Source organism: Hypanus sabinus, unplaced genomic scaffold, assembly GCF_030144855.1.
Source record: "Hypanus sabinus isolate sHypSab1 unplaced genomic scaffold, sHypSab1.hap1 scaffold_559, whole genome shotgun sequence".
NCBI classification, from domain to species: domain Eukaryota; kingdom Metazoa; phylum Chordata; class Chondrichthyes; order Myliobatiformes; family Dasyatidae; genus Hypanus; species Hypanus sabinus.
The window spans coordinates 85955-112863 of NW_026781420.1; the positions used below are offsets into that span (position 1 = coordinate 85955).

The 26909-nt window shown below is 46.8% G+C and overlaps 1 protein-coding gene across 1 annotated transcript; it reads right to left on the reverse strand.

The window, feature by feature from the left end:
- Positions 1-26155, reverse strand: shbg (sex hormone-binding globulin). The gene is made up of 7 exons (XM_059961935.1): positions 26047-26155; positions 25514-25709; positions 11372-11533; positions 6280-6445; positions 3778-3932; positions 2215-2434; positions 1-201 (listed from the first exon to the last, which is right to left on the reverse strand). The coding sequence occupies exons 1-7, from the start codon at positions 26109-26111 to the stop codon at positions 59-61; spliced, it is 1107 nt and encodes a 368-aa protein (XP_059817918.1). The 5' UTR covers positions 26112-26155; the 3' UTR covers positions 1-58.
- Positions 26156-26909: the final 754 nt, after the last annotated feature.

The window sequence follows — 26909 nt, forward strand, 5'->3', positions numbered from 1 at the left end:
TGAGGCACGGAGACTGAGACAGGTTGATTGTGGATGGGCAGACGAGGAGGCCAGACTGCTATTTTGAAGCCGGACAACTGTGGGTCAAGATGGCGTGGTGGACAAACAGGGCCTGGTTCATGTCCAAGGGCTCCCCCTGCATCCTCAGATTCTGCATACAGCCCTGGAAGTAATACCATCCGTGGCCTAACGTATCCAGGGCTGTGGAATAAAAGGGGAAAGAGAGGGTTAGTCTGCAATACTGAGGATACACCACCCTAACTGTATGTGGATCCCATTCCCACCTCGATCTCAATTCCCACTCCTCAATGAATCCCAATACCCATCCTTCACCAAATCCCAATTCAAATCCCCATCTCCTCACTGAATCCCAATACACATCCCCAACTCTCCCAAATGCCAATCCCCATCCTCAACCTCTTGAATCCCAATCCCACTCCCACCCTTACTGAATCCCAGTCCAATCCCCAGCACTCACCGAATTCCAATCATCTCCACCACTCACTGAATCCCAATCCCATTCCCACCCCTCACTGATTCCCATTCCCTTTCCCCACCCTCCCGAAGCCCAATCTAATCCCCACACCTCCCCAAATCCCAATCCCTATCTCTCACTGAATCCAAATCCCATTCCCACCCTTCACTGATATACAGTCCTCACCCACACCTGTCACCAAATCCCAATCCCATTCCCACTCCTCACTGAATCCCAATCCCATTCTCACTCCTCTCCGAATCCCAATCCCATTCCCACTCCTCACCAAATCCCAATCCCATTCCCACTCCTCACTGAATCCCAATCCCATTCTCACTCCTCTCCGAATCCCAATCCCATTCCCACTCCTCTCCGAATCCCAATCCCATTCCCACTCCTCACCAAATCCCAATCCCATTCCCACTCCTCACTGAATCCCAATCCCATTCTCACTCCTCTCCGAATCCCAATCCCATTCCCACTCCTTACCAAATCCCAATCCCATTCCCACTCCTCACTGATATACAGTCCTCACCCACACCTGTCACCAAATCCCAATCCCATTCCCACTCCTCACTGAATCCCAATCCTATTCCCACTCCTCACCAAATCCCAATCCCATTCCCACTCCTCACTGAATCCCAATCCCATTCTCACTCCTCTCCGAATCCCAATCCCATTCCCACTCCTTACCAAATCCCAATCCCATTCCCACTCTTCACTGAATCCCAATCCCATTCCCACTCCTCACCGACTCCCAATCCCATTCCCACTCCTCTCCGAATCCCAATCCCATTTCCACTCCTCACTGAATCCCAATCCCACTCCCACCCTTACTGAATCCCAGTCCAATCCCCAGCACTCACCGAATTCCAATCATCTCCACCACTCACTGAATCCCAATCCCATTCCCACCCCTCACTGATTCCCATTCCCTTTCCCCACCCTCCCGAAGCCCAATCTAATCCCCACACCTCCCCAAATCCCAATCCCTATCTCTCACTGAATCCAAATCCCATTCCCACCCTTCACTGATATACAGTCCTCACCCACACCTGTCACCAAATCCCAATCCTATTCCCACTCCTCACCGACTCCCAATCCCATTCCCACTCCTCTCCGAATCCCAATCCCATTCCCACTCCTCACCGACTCCCAATCCCATTCCCACTCCTCTCCGAATCCCAATCCCATTCCCACTCCTCACCGACTCCCAATCCCATTCCCACTCCTCACTGAATCCCAATCCCATTCCCACTCCTCACCGAATCCCAATCCCATTCCCATTCCTCACTGAATCCCAATCCCATTCCCACTCCTCACCGACTCCCAATCCCATTCCCACTCCTCTCCGAATCCCAATCCCATTCCCACTCCTCACTGAATCCCAATCCCATTCCCACCTCACTCCTCACTTCATCCAAATCCCATCCCAGCACCATTTCTGAAATTTACCCCCCCACTCACTCTGAACCTTACACCAATTCCTGTCTTTGTAACACACTTTCCATCTCTGTAATCCCTTCCAGTCATTACTCTCCTTCTCATCTCTGTAACTCCCTCTGGCCCTTACACTTCTCACTGTCCCTATACCCCTCCCCGTCTCCGTAACCGCCTCTGGCCTCTACACCCATCCCCATCTCTGTAACTTCTTCTGGCCACTATATCACTTCCTGCCTCTGTAACACCCTCTGGCCCATATACAGTTTGTTGGGTTGTGGGGTTGGCGGACAACTCACCAGGCAATCCCCCCAGAAACACAAAGGCTTCCTTCTTGATCCAGGCAGACCTCAGTGTAGCAATGCTGTTACGTGTTTCCTGCAGGGTCCTGAGTTCGTCAACCACCTGCAGGGAGATCATTTCAGCAGAGAGGCTGAGGACGATCTTGTGGCCATTGCATAGTTTGTTGGGAGCGGGCAATTCAAATAGCACTGTGTCTCCAAGCTTTAGGCAGAATACCTGGGGAGGGCAGCAGACATTAGTGTGTGGCACTCTTAGCACCCGGTTCCTCCCAGAGTTAGTATGATCAGCAAATACCAAAAACTCCAGGAAATTTCTACAGCTATGGTGCTGAGAGCATTCTAACTGGCACGGAGGGCCCACTGCACAGGATCAGAAAAAGCTGCAGAGCTCTCTAAATTCTGGAGGTGCCTGGACGGTCTGGGTCATTTGGGGTGGGGCCTGTAGAGTTACTGCCCTGGTATGGAGACATCTGTGGTTCTGTTCGAGAAGCCACACTAGTTGGGAGCCCCTGGCAGAGAGAGCTGGACTTGTAACAGAGGACTTACCTCTCCCCTATTTCCCTACCCCCTCTATCTCCTACTGGGCAAAAACATAGAACAGGATGCCCTCATCGTCACCATCATTATGTGCCATGTCTTTCCACATGGGTGATTATGGTCTTCCATATATGCTGTGGTTATCCTTGGCATATTTTTCTACAGAAGTGATTTTCTGTTGCCTACTTCTGGGCAGTGTCTTTACCAGCTGGGTGACCCCAGTCATGATCAATACTCTTCAGAGATTGTCTGCCAGGCGTCAGTGATCACATAACCAGGAGTTGGGATATGCACCAGCTGCTCATACGACCATCCACCACCTGCTCCCCATGGCTTCACGTGACCCTGATCAGGGGTGGGGGGCTAAGCAGATGATACACCTTGCCCAAGGGTAACCTGCAGGCTAGGGGAGGGAAGGAGCACTTCACACCTCCTTTGGTAGAGAAGTAGCTCACCCCCACCCCACCCAACTCCACCCCACCTCACTCGGACTTCAACTACTGCACAGAGTCTTGTCATCTTCAGAAGTTTTCTGATGACTCTGCCATAGTTGGATGCATCAGCAAGGGAGAAGAGGCTGAGTACAGGGTGACGGTGGGAAACTTTGACCACCATGCTACATCCTGGAGACTGAGAGGCCGGGCTCAGGCCTTGATTGCCTTTATACAGGGGTCTGTGGGAGGAGCCACAGGAGCAGTCAGCAGGGGGCGTGTCCAGACAGGCACACGTAGTTCACCACAACGCCTCAACCCAAAACATCAACTACTTATTCCTCTCCATTGATACTGTCTGATGTGCTGAGTTCTTCCAGCATTTATAGCGTGTATTGCTCAAGATTTCCAGCATCTGCAAAATCTAGTGTTTATGTATCTCTAGTGTCTAGCACACCAAGATATCAAAGGGAGGATTCAGAATAAACCCCTCTTCCATTTAAAGACAATATTCTGACTGTCTATCCTTGTCTTATTTGGATAAACCTGGCACAGGGCTCCCTCACGCAGTCACAATGGGAACATAACCCACCTCCTGCCTGTCCTTTAGAACAATGTCGAGCTGCATCAGAAGATTGTATGTCTTGGATAGTACGGCCAGCACGACCCCAGTATGTTTTTTGGGACGAATGACAGCCTCGAACCTCAGAGACCAGTCTTCTGGAGACTCGGAATCATTTTGGAAACCTGGAGGGGTGAAATACAAGGTCATGCATGTGGAGAGGATCTTACACTCATCGACACACTTCTGGTGGGATATCCCACAAATAAACAGTAGGAGCAGTTACACCAATGGCTTTTATTGCAGCAACGAAGGTCTTCCAGCTCAGGTCAGGTCAAGTCGAGTTTATTGTCATTTCAACCATAGAGTGCTGGTACAGTACATAGTAAAAACAAAACAACGTTCCTCCAGGACCCTGGTGCTACATGAAACAACACCAAACTACACTAGACTCTGTGAGACAGCACAAGGCTACACTAGACTACACAAAACAACATAAAAACTGCACTAGACTACAGACTGCACAGGACTACATAAAGTGCACAAAATAGTGTGGGGCAGTACTATAATTCATAAACAAGACAATAGGCACAGTAGAGGACAAATCACAATATAATAATAAATGATGTAGATGTCAGTCTAGACTCTGAGTATTGAGAAGTCTGATGGCTTGGGGGGAAGAAACTGTTGCACAGTCTGGCCATGAGAGCCCGAATGCTTCGGTACCTTTTCCCAGATGGCAGGAGGGAGAAGAGTTTGTATAAGCGGTGCATGGGGTCCTTGATAATGCTGTTTCCTTTGCGGATGCAGTGTGTAGTGTACATGTCCATAATGGTGGGAAGAGAGACCCCGATGATCTTCTCAGCTGACCTCACTATCTGCTGCAGGGTCTTGTGATCCGAGATGGTGCAATTCCCGATCCAGGCAGTGATGCTGCTGCTCAGGATGCTCTCGATACAACCCCTGTTGAATGTGATGAGGATGGGGGAGTGGGAGATGGACTTTTCTCAGCCTTTGCAGAAAGTGGAGATGTTGCTGGGCTTTCTTTGCTATGGAGCTGGTGTTCAGGGACCAGGTGAGATTCTCTGCCAGGTGAACACCAAGAAATTTGCTCTTAACGATCTCAATGGAGGAGCTGTCAATGTTCAGCGGGGAGTGGTCGCTCTGTGCTCTCCTGAAGTCAACAACCATCTCTTTTGTTTTGTTCACATTAAGAGACAGGTTGTTGGCTCTGCACCAGTCCATTAGCCGCTGCACCTCCTCTCTGTAAGCTGACTCGTCGTTCTTGCTGATGAGACCCACCACGGTCGTGTCATCTGCAAACTTGATGATGTGATTTGAGCTGTGTGTTGCTGCACAGTCGTGGGTCAGCAGAGTGAACAGCAATGGACTGAGCACACAGCCCTGGGGAGCCCCTGTGCTCAGAGTGATGGTGTTGGAGATGCTGCTCCCGATCCGGACTGACTGAGGTCTCCCAGTCAGGATGTCTAGGATCCAGTTGCAGAGGGAGGTGTTCAGGCAATGTACTGGCAGTGTACATTGTGCCAGTAGCTTCCTTTGAGTTTTCACTACTGTCGGCCATGCTAATTCCAGGTGGAAACTCAAGAATACCGTCACGCATAGATATATAGGATATTCTTCATTGCTATTTCTGTAACATTTTCTTTTGACCAGTCAAGGTCATTAGCCCTGAGCTGAACCCCTGAACCTGGAGGTCCAGTGAACCCTTTGACCTGTTTGGCATGGGTGACCCTACCAAGAGCCAAAGCATAAAGCCCTGACTCCAGTCAACAACGCTCTCTGGGTCATTGAGGCACGCAAGCCCCCAAACCAATCTTAATTACCCCTGAACTGGGTTAGAGCGGACAAGGCTGGCAGGACTGCTTGCCAAAGGGTAAGAAATGAACAGTTCAGATAGCATTTAGCACAACACTTCACGGTGCTAATGATCAGCAACCGGGCTTCCTTTCCCGCCGAGATTGTATGTTCTCATTTCCGTGAGGGTTTCCTACAGGTACTCCAGCTTCCTGCCACATTCCAAAGAAGTACCAAGTTAGAGTGAGTAAGTTGTGGGCATGCTATGTTGGCACCAGAAACGTGACATTTTTCCCCAGGTAGAGAGCATGCATTTAAGATGAGAGGAAGATACTCATTCAAAGGAGATGTGTGGGGCTACTTTGTCTTTACACAGAAAGTGGTGGCTGCCTGGAACACACTACCAGGGGCTGTGATGGTGCCAAGTACAATAAAGGCATTTAAAAGCCTCTTAGAGGCTCTTAAAAATAGAAGGGAATGGACATTGTGAAAGCAGAAGGAATTGCTTCTCAGCATAACATTGCGGGCTGGATGGTCTGCTCTATGTCGTATCATCTACAAATCTATATTTCCACATTATCACCCATGCTAGTCTAAATTACCTCAAGCTTGGACCCATCCTGTGTAAGTGTGCCCCCCCACCCACTCCCATGACCCCAGGCAGTCAACCCCAGACATACAATTGGCCAACGGACAGAGAGAAGGTAATGCCCTTACCACCAGCCTGGAACGCCACCACTCCCCCTCCCGGGAAGAAGGTTCCAGGCATGATGTCCATCGGACACTGGAGGTTGGGGTTCATGGCAACTTTCTGAGACAGCAATGACGTGTTCTGCTGAAGCCAGTTCCAGTTGGTGATGCAGGCATCCAGTCGGTGCTTGAGCTGAAAGGGTTAATGTCACAGTTCAGACCATCGAGTTCTGATGGCAGGACTCATCACTTCCCCTCCCTCATTACCAACCTCATCACTACACCCCTCTCACCCCCCTCATTAACAACCTCATCAATACCCCCTCTCCATCCCCCTCCCTCATTACCAACCTCATCACTACACCCCTCTCACCCCCCTCATTAACAACCTCATCAATACCCCCTCTCCATCCCCCTCCCTCATTACCAACCTCATCACTACACCCCTCATTAACAACCTCATCAAAACCCCCTCTCACCCCCCTCATTACCAACCTCATCACTACTCCCCTCACTCACCCTCCCTCATTACCAACCTCATCACTACTCCCCTCACTCACCCTCCCTCATTACCAACCTCATCACTACACCCCTCTCACCCCCCTCATTACCAACCTCATCACTACACCCCTTTCACCCCCCTCATTACCAACCTCATCACTACACCCCTTTCACCCCCCTCATTACCAACCTCATCACTACATCCCTCTCACCCCCCTCATTAACAACCTCATCAATACCCCCTCTCAATCCCCCTCCCTCATTACCAACCTCATCACTACACCCCTCTCACCCCCCTCATTAACAACCTCATCAATACCCCCTCTCACCCCCCTCATTAACAACCTCATCACTACCCCCTCTCACTCCCCCATTAGCATACTCACCAAAACCCTCTCTCACTCCCTCTCCCATATTACCAACCTCATAACTACCCTCACTCCGCCTCCCTCATTACCAGCCTCATCACTACACCCCTCTCACCCCTCATTAACAACCTCATCAATACCCCCTCTCACCCCCATTAACAACCTCATCAATACCCCCTCTCCATCCCCCTCCCTCATTACCAACCTCATCACTACCTTCTCTCACTCCCCCTCCCTCATTACCAACCTCACCACTACCCCCTCTCACTCCCCCCATTAGCAACCTCACCAAAACCCTCTCTCACTCCCTCTCCCACACCCTCTCCCATATTACCAACCTCATAACTACCCTCACTCCGCCTCCCTCATTACCAGCCTCATCACTACACCCCTCTCACCCCCCTCATTAACAACCTCATCAATACCCCCTCTCACCCCCATTAACAACCTCATCAATACCCCCTCTCCATCCCCCTCCCTCATTACCAGCCTCATCACTACCCCTTCTCACTCCTCCTCCCTCATTACCAACCTCATCACTACACCCCCCTCGCTCAACCTCTCTCATTACCAACCTTATCACTACCCCCTCTCAAACAGCTTCCCTCATTACCTAACTCATCACTACACCCTCTCAAATCCCTCCCTCAGAACCAACCTCATCACTACCCCCTCTCACTTCTCTTCCCTCATTACCAACCTCAACACTAGCCCCTCACTCCTCCATCCTCATTAGCAAACTCATCACTATCCCCTCTCACTCCCCCTCCCTCATTACCAATCTCAACACTACCCCCTCACTCCCTCTCCCATATTACCAACCTCATAACTACCCCCTCTCACTCCCCCACCCTCATTACCAACCTCACCACAACCCCCACTCACACCGCCTACCTCATTACCAACTTCACCACTATCCCCTCTCACTTCCCCTCCATCATTACCAACCTCATCACTACCCCTTCTCCCTCCACTCCCTCTAACAAATGTTACTACCCCCTCTCACTCCCCGTCACTAATTACCAACCTTATCACTACACCCTCTCACTCCCCCTCCCTCAAACAAATCTCACTACTACCCCCTCGGACTCCCCTTAGCTCATTACCAACCTCATTACCCCCTCTCACTCTGCTTCCCTCATTTCCAAACTCACCACTACCCCCTCTCACTTCTCTTCCCTCATTACCAACCTCACCACCACTCCCCTCACTCACCCTCCCTCATTACCAACATCATCACTACCCCTTCACTCCCCCTACCTCATTACCACCCTCATCACTACCACCTTTCAGTCCCCCTCCCTCATTTCCAACCTCATCACTACCCCCTCACTTCTCTTCCCTCATTACCAAATTCACCACTATTCCCTCACTCCTCCACCCTCATTAGACAACTCAACGCTATCCCCTCTCACTCCCCCTCCATCATTACCAACCTCATCACTACCCCCTCTCCCCTCCCTCAAACAAATATAACCACTACCCCCTCTCACTCCCCCAGCTCGTTACCAACCTCATCAGTACCCCCTCACTCTGCTTCCCTCATTTCCAACCTCATCACTACACCCCCCTCGCTCAACCTCTCTCATTACCAACCATATCACTACACCCTCTCAAATCCCTCCCTCAGAACCAACCTCATCACTACCCCCTCACTCCACTTTCCTCATTAACAACCTCATCACTACCCCCTCTCACTTCTCTTCCCTCATTACCAACCTCACCACTACTCCCCTCACTCACCCTCCCTCATTACCAACATCATCACTACCCCCTCACTCCCCCTACCTCATTACCACCCTCATCACTACCACCTTTCAGACCCCCTCCCTCATTTCCAACCTCATCACTACCCCCTCACTTCTCTTCCCTCATTACCAAATTCACCACTATCCCCTCACTCCTCCACCCTCATTAGACAACTCAACGCTATCCCCTCTCACTCCCCCTCCATCATTACCAACCTCATCACTACCCCCTCTCCCTCCCCCTCCCTCAAACAAATATAACCACTACCCCCTCTCACTCCCCCAGCTCATTACCAACCTCATCAGTACCCCCTCACTCTGCTTCCCTCATTTCCAAACTCATCACTACCCCCCTCACTTCTCTTCCCTCATTACTAACTTCACCACTACTCCTCTCACTCCCCCTCCCTCATTTGCCACTTTACCACTTCCTCCTTTCATTCACCTTCCTTCATTACCAACCTCACTACCACCCTCACTCCTTCCTCATCATGAAACACACCACTATGCCCCTCTCACTCACCCTACCTCATTACCAACCTCATCACTACCCCCTCTCACTCTGCTTCCCTCATTACTAACCTCACCACTATCCCCTCACTCCTCCACCCTCATTAGACAACTCAACGCTATCCCCTCTCACTCTCCCTCCTTAATTACCAATCTCATCACTACCCACTCTCACTTCACCTCCCTCATTACCAACCTCTTCACTAACACCATCACTACCGTTCCTCATTACCAACTTCACCACTACCCCCTCTCTCTCCCCTCCCTCATTATCAACCTCATCACTATTCCCCTCTCAGTCTCCCTTCTCATTACCAACCTCATCACTACCCCCTCTCACTCCCTCTCCCATATTACTAACCTCATAACTACCTCCTCTCACTCCCCCTCCCTCATTACCAACCTCACCACAACCCCCCTCACTCCCCCATTACCAACCTCACCACAACCCCCTCTCACTCCCCCTCCCTCATCACCAACCTCACCACAACCCTCACTCACACCGCCTCCCTCATTACCAATCTCATCAATACTCCCTCTGTCCCCCTCCGTCATTACCAACCTCATCACTAACACCTCTCATTTCTCTTCTCTCATTAACAACCTCAAAACTACCCTCTCACTCCTCCACCCTCATTAGCAAACTCATCAGTATCCCCTTACTCCTCCTCCCTAATTACCAACCTCATCACTACCCCCTCTCACTCCGCTTCCCTCATTACAAAACTCTTCACTACCACCATCACTACCGTCCTTCATTACCAACTTCACCACTAACCCCTCTCACTCCCCCTCTCTCAAACAAATGTAACTACTATCCTCTCTCACTCCCCCTCCATTGGTGATAATTCATTAGGAATTTGAGAAGACTTGCTAAGTCACCAAAGGCACTAGCAAATGTATTGGAGAGAGCATTCTGACTCGTCTAGTATGGAGGCAGCTCTACATTGGATGAAAAAAGTCTGCAGACAGCCAACTCCACCATGGAGGAGAGCTTCTAAAGGTGATGCCTCAAGAGGGTGGCATTAATCATGAAGGATCGTCACTACCCAGGACATTCCCTCTTCTCATTACTACCATCAAGGGAAGTACAGGAGCTTGCGAACCCACATTCAAATTTTTAGGAACAATTTCTTCCACTCTGCCATCAGATTCTGAATGGTCCTTAAACACTACCTCACAATTCCTCTTTGAAATACTGATTTATCTTATTACAGTAACTTGAGGACTCTTTCATGTCTTGCACTATACTTCAGCCTCAGAAACAACAAAACTCATGATGTATTTTAGTCAGATAAAGGGTTAACATATGAGGAGCATTTGACAACTCTGGGCCTGTACTCACTGGAGTTTAGAAGAATGAGGAGTGATTTCATTGAAATCTATCAAATATTGAAAGGCCTTGATAGAGCGGATGTGGAGAGAATGCATCCCATAGTGGGAGAATCTGGGACCAAAGGGCACCACGCAGGAATACAAGGGCATCCCTTTAGAACAGAGATGAGGAAGAATTTCTTTAGCCAGAGGGTGTGAATCTGTGGAATTGGTTGCCACAGATGGCTGTGGAGGCCGAGTCCTTGGGATATTGAAAGCGGTTGTTGACAAGTTCTTGATTAGTCAGGGAATCAGAGGTTATGGGGGGAAGGTAGGAGAATGTTAATAAATCAGCAATGTGGAGCAGAATGATGGGCTGAATGGTCTCATGGTATGTCAGAGATAATAAGCCTGATTCTGACACATTGGAGGAGGGGGTGGGGGCTTTGGGGACAAACTCACATATGGGCATCCACCACTGGGAGGCAGCTATGTTGGAATCTGTGATGGTCATTGACGTAAATGAAGCATCTCAGTGTACATTTTGATGTAATGCAACAAATAAAACTAATGTATATATCTTCATCTTTCAGTCCCTGCTTCTATTGTCAACTGAATGATCCACACATTCCCCCCCGTCAGGCTCCCAGATACCACAGTGAACTCCAAGAAACTCACTGGGAGGATGAATTCAGACTCATTGATGAGGGATTTCCCCAGGGTGATGCGCACAGTGAACTGATTCTCCTCAAAGCCAATGTTGGGAAGGATGCTGAGGATCAGGCTGGGCTTCCCGTCCACCAGGAGCCTGACGGTTTTTTCCCCACTCTGCACCATTATCTGTAGGAGACAGGGATGGAGGAGAGAAACAAACACACCACACATGAATGCAAGTATAGATGGGGCATCTTTCCAACACTGGCCAACGGCATCCTGTGCTTCAAGAGGGGTCAAATTTCTACGGATATATGGTGGAAAACATTTTGACTGGTTGCATCAGTGGAAGATCCGATGTATAGATGCAGACGGTTGGAGACTTGGCCAGCTCCATCATGGCACAACCCTCCCTTTAATCAAGAACATCTTCAATAAACAGTGTCTCAAGAAGGTGGCCTCCATCATAAAGGACCCTCACCATCAAGGACACAGAAACATAGAAAACCTACAGCACAACACAGGCCCTTCGGCCCACAAAGTTGTGCTGAACATGTCCCTACCTTAGAAATTACTAGGCTTACCTATAGCCCTCTATTTTTCTAAGCTCCATGTACCCATCTAAAAGTCTCTTAAAAGACCCTATCGAATCCGCCTCTGCCACCATTGCCAGCAACCCATTCCACGCACTTATCACTCTCTGCGTAAAATACTTACCACTGACATCTCCTCTGTACCTACTTCCCAGCACCTTAAACCTGTAACCTCTTGTGGCAACCATTTCAGCCCTGACTATCCACACGCTCAATGCCTCTCATCATCTTGTACACTTCTGTCAGGTGTCACGTACCCTGTGTAACCCCCTGGGTCACCTCAGGCTCACTCAGCTCGTTTCGTCTAGGGGAGCAGCCTTCGGCCCCGCCAAACTGGGTAATCAGCTGGTGTGGATGCTGTGTGATGTCCCCGCCTCGCCCAAAAACAGACAGTACACCATATGCGATTAAATGAGTACAATTTATAAAGGTTACTATAACTAAGTGATTAATAACGATACAGTATATATGAAGAGAAAAAAATAAAGAAAAGGCGCCAAACTTATCAAAGTCCAAACCACTTCGTGCACAGCCGTTGGAGCTCAATTTCTGAAGTCTTCTGGCCACCATTCGATCCCCTCCGAACTCCTCGATTCGCAGCTCAGGACCCTCCGAGTGGTCAACCAAGCACATCTAGCTTCATCCCCCCTCCTCGGAGTACCTCCGGGCCTCGGACCCCCTGCTTGGGGTCCATTCCTCGCCCAGCTTACAGCATTGCATCCTCTCTCTCGACCCCCTCGCGCCAATCTGCCCAAAAGCCGTCAACAGACTCAGAAGAAAGAACATTAATCCCCATTTGGTTTACAAAGGAATACAATTCTCCCAGCACTCTCTCGCAACAAAGAAACATTCCTGCTTTTAACAAAACAAAGAAACCCTTTCCCAACAGTAACAAAGAAAAAAGAAGAAACCCCCCCCTTTATACTCTCCCCCCAGCAAATAAAAGTCATGTCTTCATGACTATTAAATAACTCGCAACCTTTCCTGCCAACACACCGTAACCCAAGCACAAACAGTGACATCTCCTCCCCACACAGTAAACCTCACGCCCTGTTCCTCAGGCACTACTTAGGCCAACTATCTGGGAGTTCCCTAACCCTTCTGTTGTACACTTCTGTCAGGTGTCACATACCCTGTGACCGGGTTAAGAACCAGCAGAAATGGAGAACACTTTGGAGTCTGGTATTACTGTAAACTAATAGTGCTTATTAGTAAACTAAGCAATATAGTGCTATAAAATGCAAATATATGAAACAGGTTAGCAATGATATATACAGAAGTGTGGAAATAGGAACCAAAGCTAGGCTCTTCCAGAGCTAGGGGTAAACGGATAGAGTCTTATGATGGTGAAGAGTTCATTTCAGTTCAGGTCGAGGTAATTGTTTGAGTATCGTTGGAGAGAGGTGATGAGAGGTGATGCCATCGTCATTGATCTTCCCGTTGTCTTCCTGTCGTGGTCACTGACTATGACCATACCACGTACGACCGTTCTTCAGTGGTAGAACTATCACCCAGGCAAGGGTGGACACACAAACAGTTCTCTACCGGTCGCACCTTCACACACTGTGAGCACTGATCGATTCCCTGAATCGATCCTCCAAAACCCCACCTTCACGTGGGTGCACAAAGCTCGTTCAGTGTCCCGTGGTGTGTCTGTCTGTGTCTCCACAGACCTGCTTTTTATCTCCCCATGCTGGACACTGGCTGTCCATCAACCGGCTCTGCCCTGCTGTTCTGCAGGAATCTTAACAAGCAGGCAAAAGTGTCCCTGGAGAAAAGTAAACAATCAGCCGAGGAACCAGAACATGAAATCTTGTCTCTCTCAATAGCAGCACAACAAGACAGAAGGGTCTCGGCCCGAAACGTCAACAGCGCTTCTCCCTACAGATGCTACCTAGCCTGCTGTGTTCCACCAGCATTTTGTGTGTGTTGTTTGAATTTCCAGCATCTGCAGATTTCCTTGTGTCTGCACTTCACACTTATCTGGGTTGAACTCCATCTGCCACTTCTCAGCCCAGTTTTGCATCCTATCAATGTCCCACTGTAACCTCTGACAGCCCTCCACACTATCCACAACACACCCAACCTTTGTGTCCTCAGCAAACTCACTAACCCATCCCTCCACTTCCTCATCCAGGTCATTTATAAAGATCATGAGGGTCCCAGAACAGATCCCTGAGGATCTGAGATCCACTGGTCTCTGACCTCCATGCAGAATATGACCCGTTTACAACCACTCTTTGCCTTTTGTGGGCAAGCCAGTTCTGGATCCACGAAGCAATGTCCCCTTGGATCCCATGCCTCCTTACTTTCTCTATAAGCCTTGCATGGAGTACCTTATCAAATGCCTTGCTGAAATCCACATACACTACATCTACTGCTCTTCCTTCATCAATGCGTTTAGTCACATCCTCAAAAAATTCAATCAGGCTTGTAAGGCACGACCTGCCCTTTACAAAGCCATGCTGACTACTCCTAATCGTATTATACCTCTTCAAATGGTCATAAATCCTGACTCTGAGGATCTTCTCCATCAACTTAACAACCACTTAAGTAAGACTCACTGGTCTGTAATTTTCTGTACTATCTCTACTCCCTTTAATGAATAAAGGAACAACATTCGCAACCCTCCAATCCTCGAGAACGTCTCCCGTCCCCACTGATGATGCAAAGGTCATTGCCAGAAGCTCAGCAATCTCCTCCCACAGTAGTCCGGGGTGCATCTCATTCGGTCCCGGCAACTTATCCAACTTGATGCTTTCCAAAACCTCCAGCACATCCTATTTCTTAATATCTACATGCTCAAGCTTTTCAGTCTGCTGCAAGTCATCACTACAATCACCAAGATCCTTTTCCATTGTGAATACTGAAGTAAAGTACTCATTAAGTAATTATGCTATTATCTCCGGTTCCATACACACTTTCCCACTGTCATATTTGATAGGTCCTATTCTTTCACGTCTTATCCTTTTGCTCTTCACATACTTGTAGAATGCCTTGGGGGTTTTCCTTATTTCTGGCTGCCAATGCCTTCTCATGTCCCCTTCTGGCTCTTCTAATTTCCTTCATAAGCTCCTTCCCATTAGCCTTAAAATGTTCTAGATCTCTAACATTACCTAGCTCTCTGAACCTTTTGTAAGCTTTTCTTTTCTTCTTGACTAGATTTATTACAGCCTTTGTACACCACGGTTCCGTATCCTACTATAACTTCCCTGTCTCATTGGAACGTACCTATACAGAACTCTACACAAATATCCCCCGAATATTTGCCACATTTCTTCCATACTTTTCCCTGAGAACATCCGTTTCCAGTTTAAGCCTCCAATTTCCTGCCTGATAGCTTCATAATTCCCCTTACTCCAATTAAATGCTTTTCTAACTTGTCTTTTCCTATCTCTGTCCAATGCTATTGTAATGGAGATAGAATTATGATCACAATCTCCAAAATGCTCTCCCACTGAGAGATCTGACACCTGACCAGGTTCATTTCCCAATACCAAATCAAGTACAGCCTCGCCTCTGTACATATTCTACATATCTACATATTGTGTCAAGAAACCTTCCTAAACTCACCTAACAAACTCCACCCCATCAAAACCCCTTGCTCTAGGGGGATGCCAATCGATATTTGGGAATTTTAAATCTCCCATCATGACAACTCTGTTATTATTACACCTTTCCAGGATCTGCTTCCCTATCTGCTCTTCGATATCCCTGTTACTATTAGGCGGCCTAAAAAGACACCCAGTAAAGTTATTGATCCCTTCCTGTTCCTAACCTCCAACCACAGAGACTCCATAGACAATTTCACCATTGTGTCCACCTTTTCTGCAGCTGTGACACTATCTCTGATCAACAGTGCCACACCCCCACCTCTTTTGCCTCCCTCCCTGTCTTTTCTGAAACATCTAAAACCCGACACTTGAAGTAACCATTCCTGTCCCTGCGCCATCCAAGTCTTTCTAATGGCCACCACATCATATCTCCAAGTACTGATCCACGCTCTAAGCTCATCCGCTTTGTTCAGAACACTCCTTACATTAAAATAGACACATCTCAAGCCTTCGGTCTGAGCGCGTCCCTTCTCTCTCACCTGTCTATCCTCCATCTCACACTGTCTATGAGCTTTCTCTATTTGTGAGTTAACGTTCTCTTCCCCAGTCTCTTCAGTTCGGTTCCCACCCCCCAACAATTCTAGTTTAAACTCTCCCCAGTAGCCTTAGAAAACCTCCCTGCCAGGATATTGGTCCTCTGGGATTCAAGTGCAACCTTTTTGTACAGGTCACGCCTGCCCCAAAGGAGGTCCCAATGATCCAGAAATCTGAATCCCTGCCCCCCGCTCCAATCCCTCAACCACACATTTATCCTCCACCTCATCCTATTCCTATTCTCTCCATCACATGGCAAAGGCAATATTCCTGAGATTACTACCTTTGAGGTCCTGCTTCTCAACTTCCTTCCTAACTCCCTGTAGTATTCTTCAGGACCTCCTCCCTTTTCCTACCTGTGTCGTTGGTACCAATATGTACCATGACCTCTAGCTGTTCTCCCTCCCACTACAGGATATCTTGGACGCGATCAGAAACATCCCGGACCCTGGCACCTGGGAGGCAAACAACTATCCGAGTTTCTTTCCTGCGTCCATAGAATTGCCTGCCTGAACCCGTGACTATAGAGTCCCCTATCACTACTGCCTTCCTCTTCCTTTCTCTACTCTTCTGAGCCACAGGGCCGGACTCTTTGCCAGAGGCACGGCCACTGTTGCTTCCCCCAGGTAGGCTGTCCCCCCCCAACAGTACTCGAACAGCAGTACTTATTGTCAAGGGGTACAGCCACAGGGGTACTCTCTAGTACCCGACTCTTCCCCTTCCCCCTCCTGACTGTGACCCACTTGACAAGCTATCTTCTGATTACTACCATCAAGGAGGAACTACAGGAGCCTGAGGGCCCAGACATTTCATTTGATGTTTAGGAAGATCTGGTACGTCACCAAAGACTATTGCAAATTTCTACAGATGTACTGTACAGAGTGGTCTGGCTGTTATGGCTCTTCTGCTATGGAGGGTCAGAAGATGCTGCACAGGGTTGTAAACTCAGCCAGCTCCAGCATGGGCACTAGCTTCCCACCACTGAGGACATCTTCAAAAGGGGATATCTCAAGAAGGGGGCATCCACCATTAAGGATCCTCACCCCCCAGGACATGCACTCTTCTAATTGCCACCATCAGGGAAGAGGCACACACTCAACAATTCAGGAACAGCTTCTTTCAGGCCTCCATCTGATTTCTGAATGGTCCGTGAACCCATGAATTATTCCTTTTTCTCACTATTATTTATTTTGTAATTTATGATAATTTTATGCCTCTGCTGCCACACAACAAACTTCACATCTTATGACATCCTTGTAAATCTTCTCTGCACTCTTTCAATCTTATTGATATCTTTCTTGTAGGTAGGTGATCAGAGCTACACTCAATACTCCAACTTTGGCCTCTTCAGCATCTTGTACAACTTCAACGTGACAATCCCAACTCCTGTACTCAGCACTCTGATACATGAAGGCTGAGGTGCCAAGAGTCCACTTTACCACTCTATCCATTGGTGATACTACTTTCAAGGAATTATGGATTTCTGAATGGAGTTATGGACCAGTTGGTCTGAGGACTTATACCTATGGAATGGGCTCTGTGACTCTGTCCACCCATGGACTGCCATGTCTCACCCAAAGGCAGAGAGTATTGGAATCATTTTCATCCAGAAGGTGATGAGGTTATGCAATGGGCCACCAGAGGAAGTAGCTGAGACATGCAGAATAACATTTACAGACACTTGAATAGGATATAGATTAGAGGTTCCCAACCTGGGATCCAAGGACCCTTTGCTTAATCATATTGGTCCATGGCAGAAAAAAGGTTGGAAGCCCCTGGTTTATAGAGATAAGGTCCAAATCTGGCAAATGGGACTGGCATAGATGGGAATGTTGGTTAGCAAGGATGATTTGGGCCAAAAGGCCTGTCTACTGACTGAATGACTCAATAACTCATAGTGAGTAATTACGGATTCAATGGGCAGAAAGCTTTAATTACTTATTTAATATTTCAATAATATTGAGTGATGTTGTAAATATATTATTTGATTAGTCATTCTTTATTGTTTACATAATTCGCTACGGGTTATAAGTACAAAGTACATGAATGGCACACATCATTACACCATCACATCATGTATGTGCATGTCACAAAGTGAAAATGAAATGTACCCACATCTGCCAGTTCCATGTGGTTTTCTTTTGATCAGTTTTATGCTTTGGAGACAAAATATAACAGTGGTGACGAGAGAGTTTTAAACAACCCCAAGATGACTACCTACCTGTTGAAACACAGTGAGACTCTCAAGTTTTAAAAAAGATAGTAGTGCAACATTCATGTTTAAAAGAACAGCACATTTTATTTCTTTGCAAAGTGACAGAAATGGTCAAGTTTAAAAAAAAGTAGAAAATAGATACATTCCTGGGTTCATAAACAGTGATAATAGGTGATAATAATCATAAATGAAAAAAAGAAGAAAAGATTGCTGACTACTTTAAGGTGGCTGGGGTCCTGTTGGAGTCCATGATCTACAACTGCACTCAAACTGTGGTTATTCATGCTCTCATTCCTGGAGCTCGCAATCAGTCACATTTCAACATCTCCAGGAGCATCCTGGATTACAAGCACCTTCAGAGTGCTGCCTTGTGTGGCCCTGTGGACCTAATTCCTTACCACTGTTGCCAAAAGAAACTTTGCAGGAGATTGAACCATCGAGACTGTGGGTGCAGTGTCGGAGGCCTCGATACTCTCTCTCTTGGCAGAGTGAGAGTTTGCTGTTGATTCTCAAGTTGAGGAACTCAAAATAAAAGCAGTGCTACAGACTGAAGAGTGAGCCATTCATCTCCCCTCTTGCTGTGGAAAGAGTGATACCTCTCTCTCCATTATTAGAGAGAGAGCCTGTGGATGTCGAATTGTTTGGTGAACAGTGGTTTTTGATGATCATGCTCTCTCTTTGGGGCTTTGCTGTTGCTGGCATGGTGGGTGCTGATGCTTTCTATTGGAATAAGTGAGGAGGGGTAGAGTCAATACTTTTGCTGCTGCTTGTTTGTTTGTGGGAGGGGGAGGGATCTTTTGGGTTCTTGTGTTTTTGTTGTCATTCGTTCTTTAGACTTTTTCTTTTGTTTCATGGATGTCTGTGGAGAGTAAGAATTTCAGGTAATATGTTGTATACATTCTCTGATATCAAATGGAATCATTGAACCATTGAAAGATAGATGCGTTCAATTGCACAACAGATAATTGGTTGATGTATACTGAATGAATTGAGCAGTATCTTGAAGCAAATAAAATAAAATAAAATTAGTGGAATAAAGTTTCGGCACAGCCTACAAGGGTCAAATGGCCTGTTTTCTGTGCTCTAGTGTTCTGTGGTTCTAACCAATGATAAACAAGTGATAGTTTTACTGAGTGTAATAGGTGGAACATACAGTTTGCTTAGAAGTTTAACTGCTCTAACCAAACCAGCTGAAATGAGCTTTGCTGATATTGTGAAAGTAATGCAGGAACATTTGAAACCAAAGCCATTTCTGACTGAAGAATGCTTTAGGTTTCATAAATGGAATCAAAAAGAGAGGGAGTCCATTTCAACCTAAATGGCTGAATTGAAGAGATTGTTTGAACATTATCAGTTCAGAAATGGGCTTAATTAAGTACTGAAAGATCATTTAGTTTGTGGAATCTTAGAGGAAAGTATTCAAAAATGGCTCCTAACTGAAGTACAACTCTCATTTAAAAGAGTATTTGAAATTGCTGTCTCACTGGAAACAGCAGCCAAAGACACAATTGAGTTGCAGTCAGAAATGAAAGTGTTCATGAACAAAATTGCAACATCTAAACAGGAATCTGCCAGGTTAAACAAATTGTGTTACTGTTGTGGCAGGGGCCTATGTACACCAGACCAGACTAATGTAGGTTTAAAGGCAAAACTTGCAGGAAGCACAACAAAGTAGGACACATACAAAGAGCATTCCAGGCAGACAAAACATATGGACTGCACAAGGAGGAGAAAAATATAAAAAGTCAAGTTGCAATTTCAAAAAGAGCAGTAATCTGCATGCTGCTGATGAAAAATCTGATAATTCAATTCAAGTCAAGTCTAATGATGACAGTGACACAGGACTGAGCAAGCTTGAGAGTTACCATGTGAAAACTAACAATACACATGAATTACGGCTTACACCAGAAGTCAATAGAAAATTAATTAAAATGAAATTGGACACTGGGTCAGCTGTTCCAGTTATTCCACAAAAAGAGTTTAAATGGCATTTCAAAGCCTGTAGATATCCAACTAAGAACCTATACTGGAGAAAAGCTAACTCCTCTGCGAATGACTTTTAACAGCAAAATACAACAAAGGCACCACATTGGATGTGTGAAGTAAAAATAGGAGGGTCAGAATCGTGGGACTCTGATCGGCTGAGCTAACTTGATTGGAGACCCATCCACTATTTGCATGCCACATACCCTGCAATATTGTCACTGAAGGAAAATTAAGAAAGGTACTGGATGATGCCACAGCAGTGTTCAAGGATGGCATTGGAAAACTCAAGCATATGAAGGGTTAAATAGTGTTAAATGAAAATGCCATACCAAGTTTTACAAAGTCCATCTGGTTCCTTATTCTATCTGTGAAAAAGTAGCCAGTGAGCTAGATCACATGGAGGCTGAAGAAATTATTTCCAAGATTTGATGGGCTCCATGGGCAACACCTGTGGTCCCAGTAGCCTAGAAAAAGAGGTCTGTCATGATTTATGGTGATTTTAAGGTCACCATCAACCTAATACTGAAAAATTTGCCCATGAGGATATCTTTGCAAACCTTTCTGGAGGGAAACCATTCAGCAAAGTGACATAGCAGAGGCCTACCTATGGACGGAGATGGAAGTAGAGTCCAATGTGTTTGTCACCATAACAACTCACAAAGGGCTTTATCACTATAATAGGTGTATTTTTGGTGTAGAATCTGCTCCTACACTCTGGCAGAAAGCTATAGACCAAAGCTGCCCAGGCACTCAGTGTTAACTGAATTACATCATTGTTACTGGTAAGAATGACAAGGAACAACTCCAAAATCTCAAGACAATATTAAAAGGATTAGAAGATTATGGGTGGAGAGCACGCTGCAACATGTGTGAATTTTTTAAACCAAGCATCGCTTACTGTGGTCACACCACTGACATACAAGGTTTACACAAGTGTACTGAGAAAAGTCAAGCAGTGGTGGATGCTCCAAGGGCAAAGGATATGTGTCAGTTGTGGTCCTTTTTAAGATTTGTCAATTACTGTAACAAGTTCCTGCCAAACCTGGCTATTGTGCTCCACCCCTTGAACTCATTACTGCAGACTGGGAAGAAATAGCAGTGTGAGGTGGTTTTCCAAAAAGGCAAAGAAAATTGTGACATCTGACATTGTACTCACATATTCACAGTGCGCAGTGAATCTTGCCAATGACTCCTCACCTTATGGTATAGCAGTCATGCTATGAGTAATGGAAATGAACGCCCATAGCCTTTGCATCACGTTCCCTTATTGCTGCAGAGAAAAATTATGTAGATTGACAGAAAGGCATTGACTCTGGTTTGGGAGGTAAAGCATTTCAACCAATACCTGTATGGGAGGGATTTTACCCTCATTACTGATCATCAACCACTGGTATAAATTTTCAATCCACAAAAGGGTGTCTCACTAAGAGCAGAACAGGAATGCAGAGATGGGGTCTGTTTCTTGGAGGACAAGATCAAATTCAAGAGGATGATACATCAGGGAAATGCTGATGGATTGTCCCATTTACCCTTGAAACAGAAAATACACAAGACATTTACAAAAGGGGACTCTCCTCTTGGAAATTGAAAGTCTCCCTATTACAGCAAAGATGATCCAAAGGGAAATCAGAAAAAACCCTACACTCTCTCAGGTCTACATGACCCCCAAAATGGCTGGAATGTGCAGCAGAAACTCCAATACCCCCAGTTTTACCAGCACTGGGATCAACTTGACCTTGACTGAGATTGCTTTGTGGGAATTGAGAGTTGTTCCTTCCAAGCTGGACGCGAAAGTGTCAAGGTGTGGCCAAAGTGAAAGTGTAGGCTCGAAGCTTTGTCTGGCGGCCTGGGTAGGTCAGCAGATCGAGCAGCCTGCCATTCGCTGTACGGGATGCCAACACGCCTAGGAGAAAGGTTCCAGAGCTGTCCAAGAGTCAACTCCTACAACCAGCGTGGAGGAGGCCCCAGAACCTGAGATTGTTTCACAGCCACAGGTCTCACCTGTCGAGCTGAGTGACCCCACCCCGGTCAGGAAAGACATTATCCCACAACAATAAGAAATCCTCCACAGCGATTAAATCTTTAAGCCTGAATGGGACAATTTAAAATTGACTATGCTATTGATGTCTATGTAGTAGCTATATTATATAGTATACTGTATTTCTACAGCAGCGTGCAAAAGTCTTAGACAAACATGTATTGCGAGGGTGCTTAAGACTTTTGCAGAGTACTGTATGCATTGTCCGGTACTGCTGCAAAAAAAAACAAATTTCATGACATATGTGAGTGAAATGCTTTGAGAGGTTGGTAATGACTAGACTGAACTCCTGCCTCAGCAAGGACCTGGACCCATTGCAATTCACCTATCATCACAATAGGTAAATGGCAGATGCAATCTCAGTGGCTCTCCGCACAGCTTTAGACCACCTAGACAACACAAACACCTATGTCAGGACGCTGTTCATCAACTATAGCTCAGCATTTAATACCATCATTCCCACAATCCTGATTGAGAAGTTGCAGTACCTGGGCCCTGTACCTCCCTCTGTAATTGGATCCTTGACGTCCTAAACGGAAGACCACAATCTGTGTGGATTGGTGATAACATCTCCTCTTTGCTGATGATCAACACTGGCACACCCCAGTGTGCTTAGCCCACTGCTCTACTCTTTGTATCCACATGATTGCGTGGCTAGTGTTACATACCCTGTGGGTATCTTGTGACTGTCTTATGACCATGATGTAATTGAGTATCTTGTGAGCATGATGTAATTGTCTTGTGATGGCGGGGTGATGTAATTTTCCCATTGGTGTGAGGTCACGTGATGTCATGTTTCAACAGGTATATAAGAGGAAGCCCCTGTTGTCATGTGGTTAGTTTGTTAGCTAGTCTTGCTGCGTTTTTGTCTCATGACACAGTTTTGTTTTAAAGTGGAGTTTTTACTTTCTATTGTAAGGTGCAAACCCAGTTCTTGTCTATTGTACCTTTGTTACCTCTACAGTCTAGTATTGGAGAGTGAAGACTTTACACAAAGTACAGGAACCCAAAGGATTGAGTGAAGTTGTTGTCATTTGGTGGTTTTATAAAGGATCGACCTTATTGAATCTTCATTCAGGAATAGTGGTCTGCATCTGAGATACCCCCTGCATGATCAGGAAGGGTTGTGCAGTGTTCACCCTCCAGCAAAAATGTCAGTTCCTTTAAGCTGTTTTATTTCCTTCATCGTGAATCCTTTGTACAAGGCATCTCTCGGATGAGATCAGCAGTAAAGTCACATCTTCGAAGGAATCAGTTTTCAGGGAAGTCTCTCCTTACTGACTGTATTTACCACTTTAAGTCTGTGTTCGAATTTACCACTTTAAGAACTATTCCAGAGTTTGGCTGTTTGTTAAATTGCTGTACAGCAGTTAACTTCCGCTTAAGTTAGTCGTTTGTTTACTTTTCACTTTTGTTGAGCAGAGTTTAATAAATGTTTATTTGTTTATAAAACCTGACTCAATCCTATATTCATTGTTGCCCACCATGTAACACTCAGCATAACTCAAATACCATCTACAAATTTGCTGATGATACAAACATTGTTGAATCTCAGGTGGTGACGAGAAGGCATACAGGAGCGAGATATGCCAACTAGTGCCACAGCAACAACCCGCACTCAACGTCAGTAAGACAAAAAGGCTGATTGTGGACTTCAGGAAGGGCAAGATGAAGGAACACGTACCAGTCCCCATAGTGGGGTCAGAAATGGAGAGAGTGAGCAGCTTCAAGTTCCTGGTTGCCAAGATCTCTGAGGATCTAACCTGGTCCCAACACATAAAGAAGGCAAGACAGCGGCTATACTTTATTAGGAGTTTGAAGCGATTTGGCATGTCAACAAATACACTCAAAAACTTCTATAGTTGTACCTGCATTGCTGTCTGGTATGGAGGGGCTACTGCACAGGATTGAAAGAAGCTGCAGAGGGTTGTAAATCTAGTCGGCTCCATCTTGAGCACTAGCCTACAAAGTACCCAGGACATCTTTAGGGAAGAGTATCTCAGAAAGGCAGCATCCATTATTAAGGACCTCCAACACCCAGTGCAAGCCCTTTTCTCACTGTTACCATCAGGGAGGAGGTACAGAAGCCTGAAGGCACGTACTCAGCGATTCAGGAACAGCTTCTTCCCCTCTGCCATCCAATTCCTGAATGGACTTTGAAGCTTTGGACAATATCTCACTTCTTTTAATATACAGTATTTCTGTTTTTGCACATTTTTAACAATCTATTCAATACATGTAATTGATTTACTTGTTTATTTATTGTCATGTTTTATTTTATTTATTATTATCATTATTTTTTCTCTCTGCTAGAGTATGTATTGCATTGCACTGCTGCTGCTAAGTTAACAAATTTCACATCACGGGCCGGTGATAATAAACCCGATTCTGATGATAAACCTGATTCTGATCTGGTTCTCTATTGTGGACTGAGAGTGAGAAGGGGGCAGGGAGAGGGGAGGGAGCGGGAAGCACCAGAGAGTTATTCTGTAAAGATGAAAAATGGAATCAAATGACCTTGCCTGTGTCTCAGGGCTGGGTGAGTTTGCACCCGCACTACACCCTACCCCAGGCATTCCTTCGCTGCCACCTGTCCTACACCCCTCCCATGGCGCTCCGCCCTCACCATTCCCAGCATCCTTTGCTCCTGCCATTTACAATCTCAGTCTCTGCTCCACGTTGTCAAACACAGTACTGTGCAAAAGTCTAGGCACTCTGCTATAGTTGTGCACACTTTGTGTGTGATGTATGTGAATGGCATTACACCACTACATTATATGTGCACACCTCACCTTCTGTAATCCATGCTGTGCTACAGAACCCTGCCCACTCCAGGCCAGAGTCCTCTCATCAGGAGCAAGACAGTGGGGTGCAGGGTGTGGAGTTCTGGGGCTGTCATGGTGGGAGGGGTCAGTAACAAGAGATTGGTCACTAAGCCTCACCCTGGTAGCTCCTCACCCCATGGTTAAGGTGGGGCAAATGCCCCAACCCCCCCTGCACCGCCAGCAGCAAACAGTCACAGTGGTCCCAAGTGGGAGGGGCAGAGATCTGGGGAAGGGAGCAGGGTGATGAGCAGTCACCGACAGACAGGACCAGTCCAGAGGGGTGAAGGGCCTCATCTGGTTCCTGGATTAGGGACGCAATGTGTGATTGGCTGAATGGACACGTCGGCCCTCTCTGACTCACCCTCCTCCATTTGCCGTCATTGAGGACTTGTCCAGATGAGACAGCAGTGAGGCAATGCTTGCTAGCCAGCTGAATCTCAGGATGACCGTCCCTCAGAGCCAGCATGAACCAATTTATTCCATTTTCTTTGTCTCCATAGAAGATCACTCCCTCGGGATCCAGGGTCCGCAGGTCGAATTCCGACTGGTACGACACCCTGTAGAGGGGGGGAGCATGGATGGTTCTACAGTCATACAGACATCCCCTGAAATACCCCTCCCCCACTGACTGCCACCTCTATCAGCTTCACCCCACCCCTCCCCATCCCTTGATCTGCCACAGCCCCCTCAGTACCAACCCTGAAGCACTCCCTCAGTACTGTCGCTCTCACAGTGCAGTTCCCCTTTACCCCTGCCCCTCCCCACTCCCCATCCATAAGACCAGAGACCCAGTCTCAGTATGGAGTGCCACGGTGGGGAGGCAGTGATCTATGGACTATGACACAGTGCTGAGCTGTCTATCGACACGGTGACACAATGTGTGCGCCTACGTACCTGTGTAAATACTTCAAGTTTAACTGCAGCCCAGGGAATTGGATGCCAACTTGGGACAGGGACATAATGCTTGGATCTTTGGCATTGTCCCAGAAGAAGCAAGAGTCGTATATCTAAGGGGATTCAGACAGAAATATATATTTATTTTTTTATAACTTAGAGATACAGCCTAACAAGCCTGTGCCACCAAATTACCTCAATGTGACCAATTAACCTACTAACTCAAGATGACATGATAGCTTTGAGGTTAGGATGAGACCAGATCATGTTGGGAGTTCAGTTCCCTCCTGATATCTGTAAGGAGTTTGGATGTCTTCCCTGTGGCTTTCTCCTGGTGCTCCGGTTTCCTCCCACATTCCAAAGATGTTTGGGTTAGGGTTCTGCTGGTGTGGTGACATGGGGAATGTGTCCCCAGCACATCCTCAGACTGTGATCAGACATTGATGTAGGTGACACATTGCATTGTGTGTTTCAATGTCTCGATGGACCCGTGACAAATAAAGCTCATCTGGAATGGCACCCAGAGGAAAGGCACACAGTCATAGGGAGAACATGCAAACTCCTCACAGACAGACAGTGGGAATTGAAGCTGCATTGTTCACAGTGTAATTATGTTACACTAACTACCATGCTATTGAGCTGTCCCGCCATCTTCCATGAAAAGCAACCTCAATGCGGCAACACAAGCCAGGGGTCTGACTGTAAAACCCTGGTTAGACCAGCACCTCTACTGACCCTGTGTGGGAGCAGGGGTCTGACTGTAAAACCCTGGTTAGACCAGCACCTCTACTGACCATGTGTGGGAGCAGGGGTCTGACTGTAAAACCCTGGTTAGACCAGCACCTCTACTGACCCTGTGTTGG

Coding starts and splice junctions, on each gene's coding strand:
- shbg (XM_059961935.1), bottom strand. CDS start 26,111: ATGTCCCTGTCCCAAGTTGGCATCCAATTCCCTGGGCTGCAGTTAAAC. Junction 25,710..26,046: donor AACTTGAAGTATTTACACAG/GTACGTAGGCGC, acceptor CCCCCTCTACAG/GGTGTCGTACCAGTCGGAAT. Junction 202..2,214: donor GTTTCTGGGGGGATTGCCTG/GTGAGTTGTCCG, acceptor TTTATTCCACAG/CCCTGGATACGTTAGGCCAC.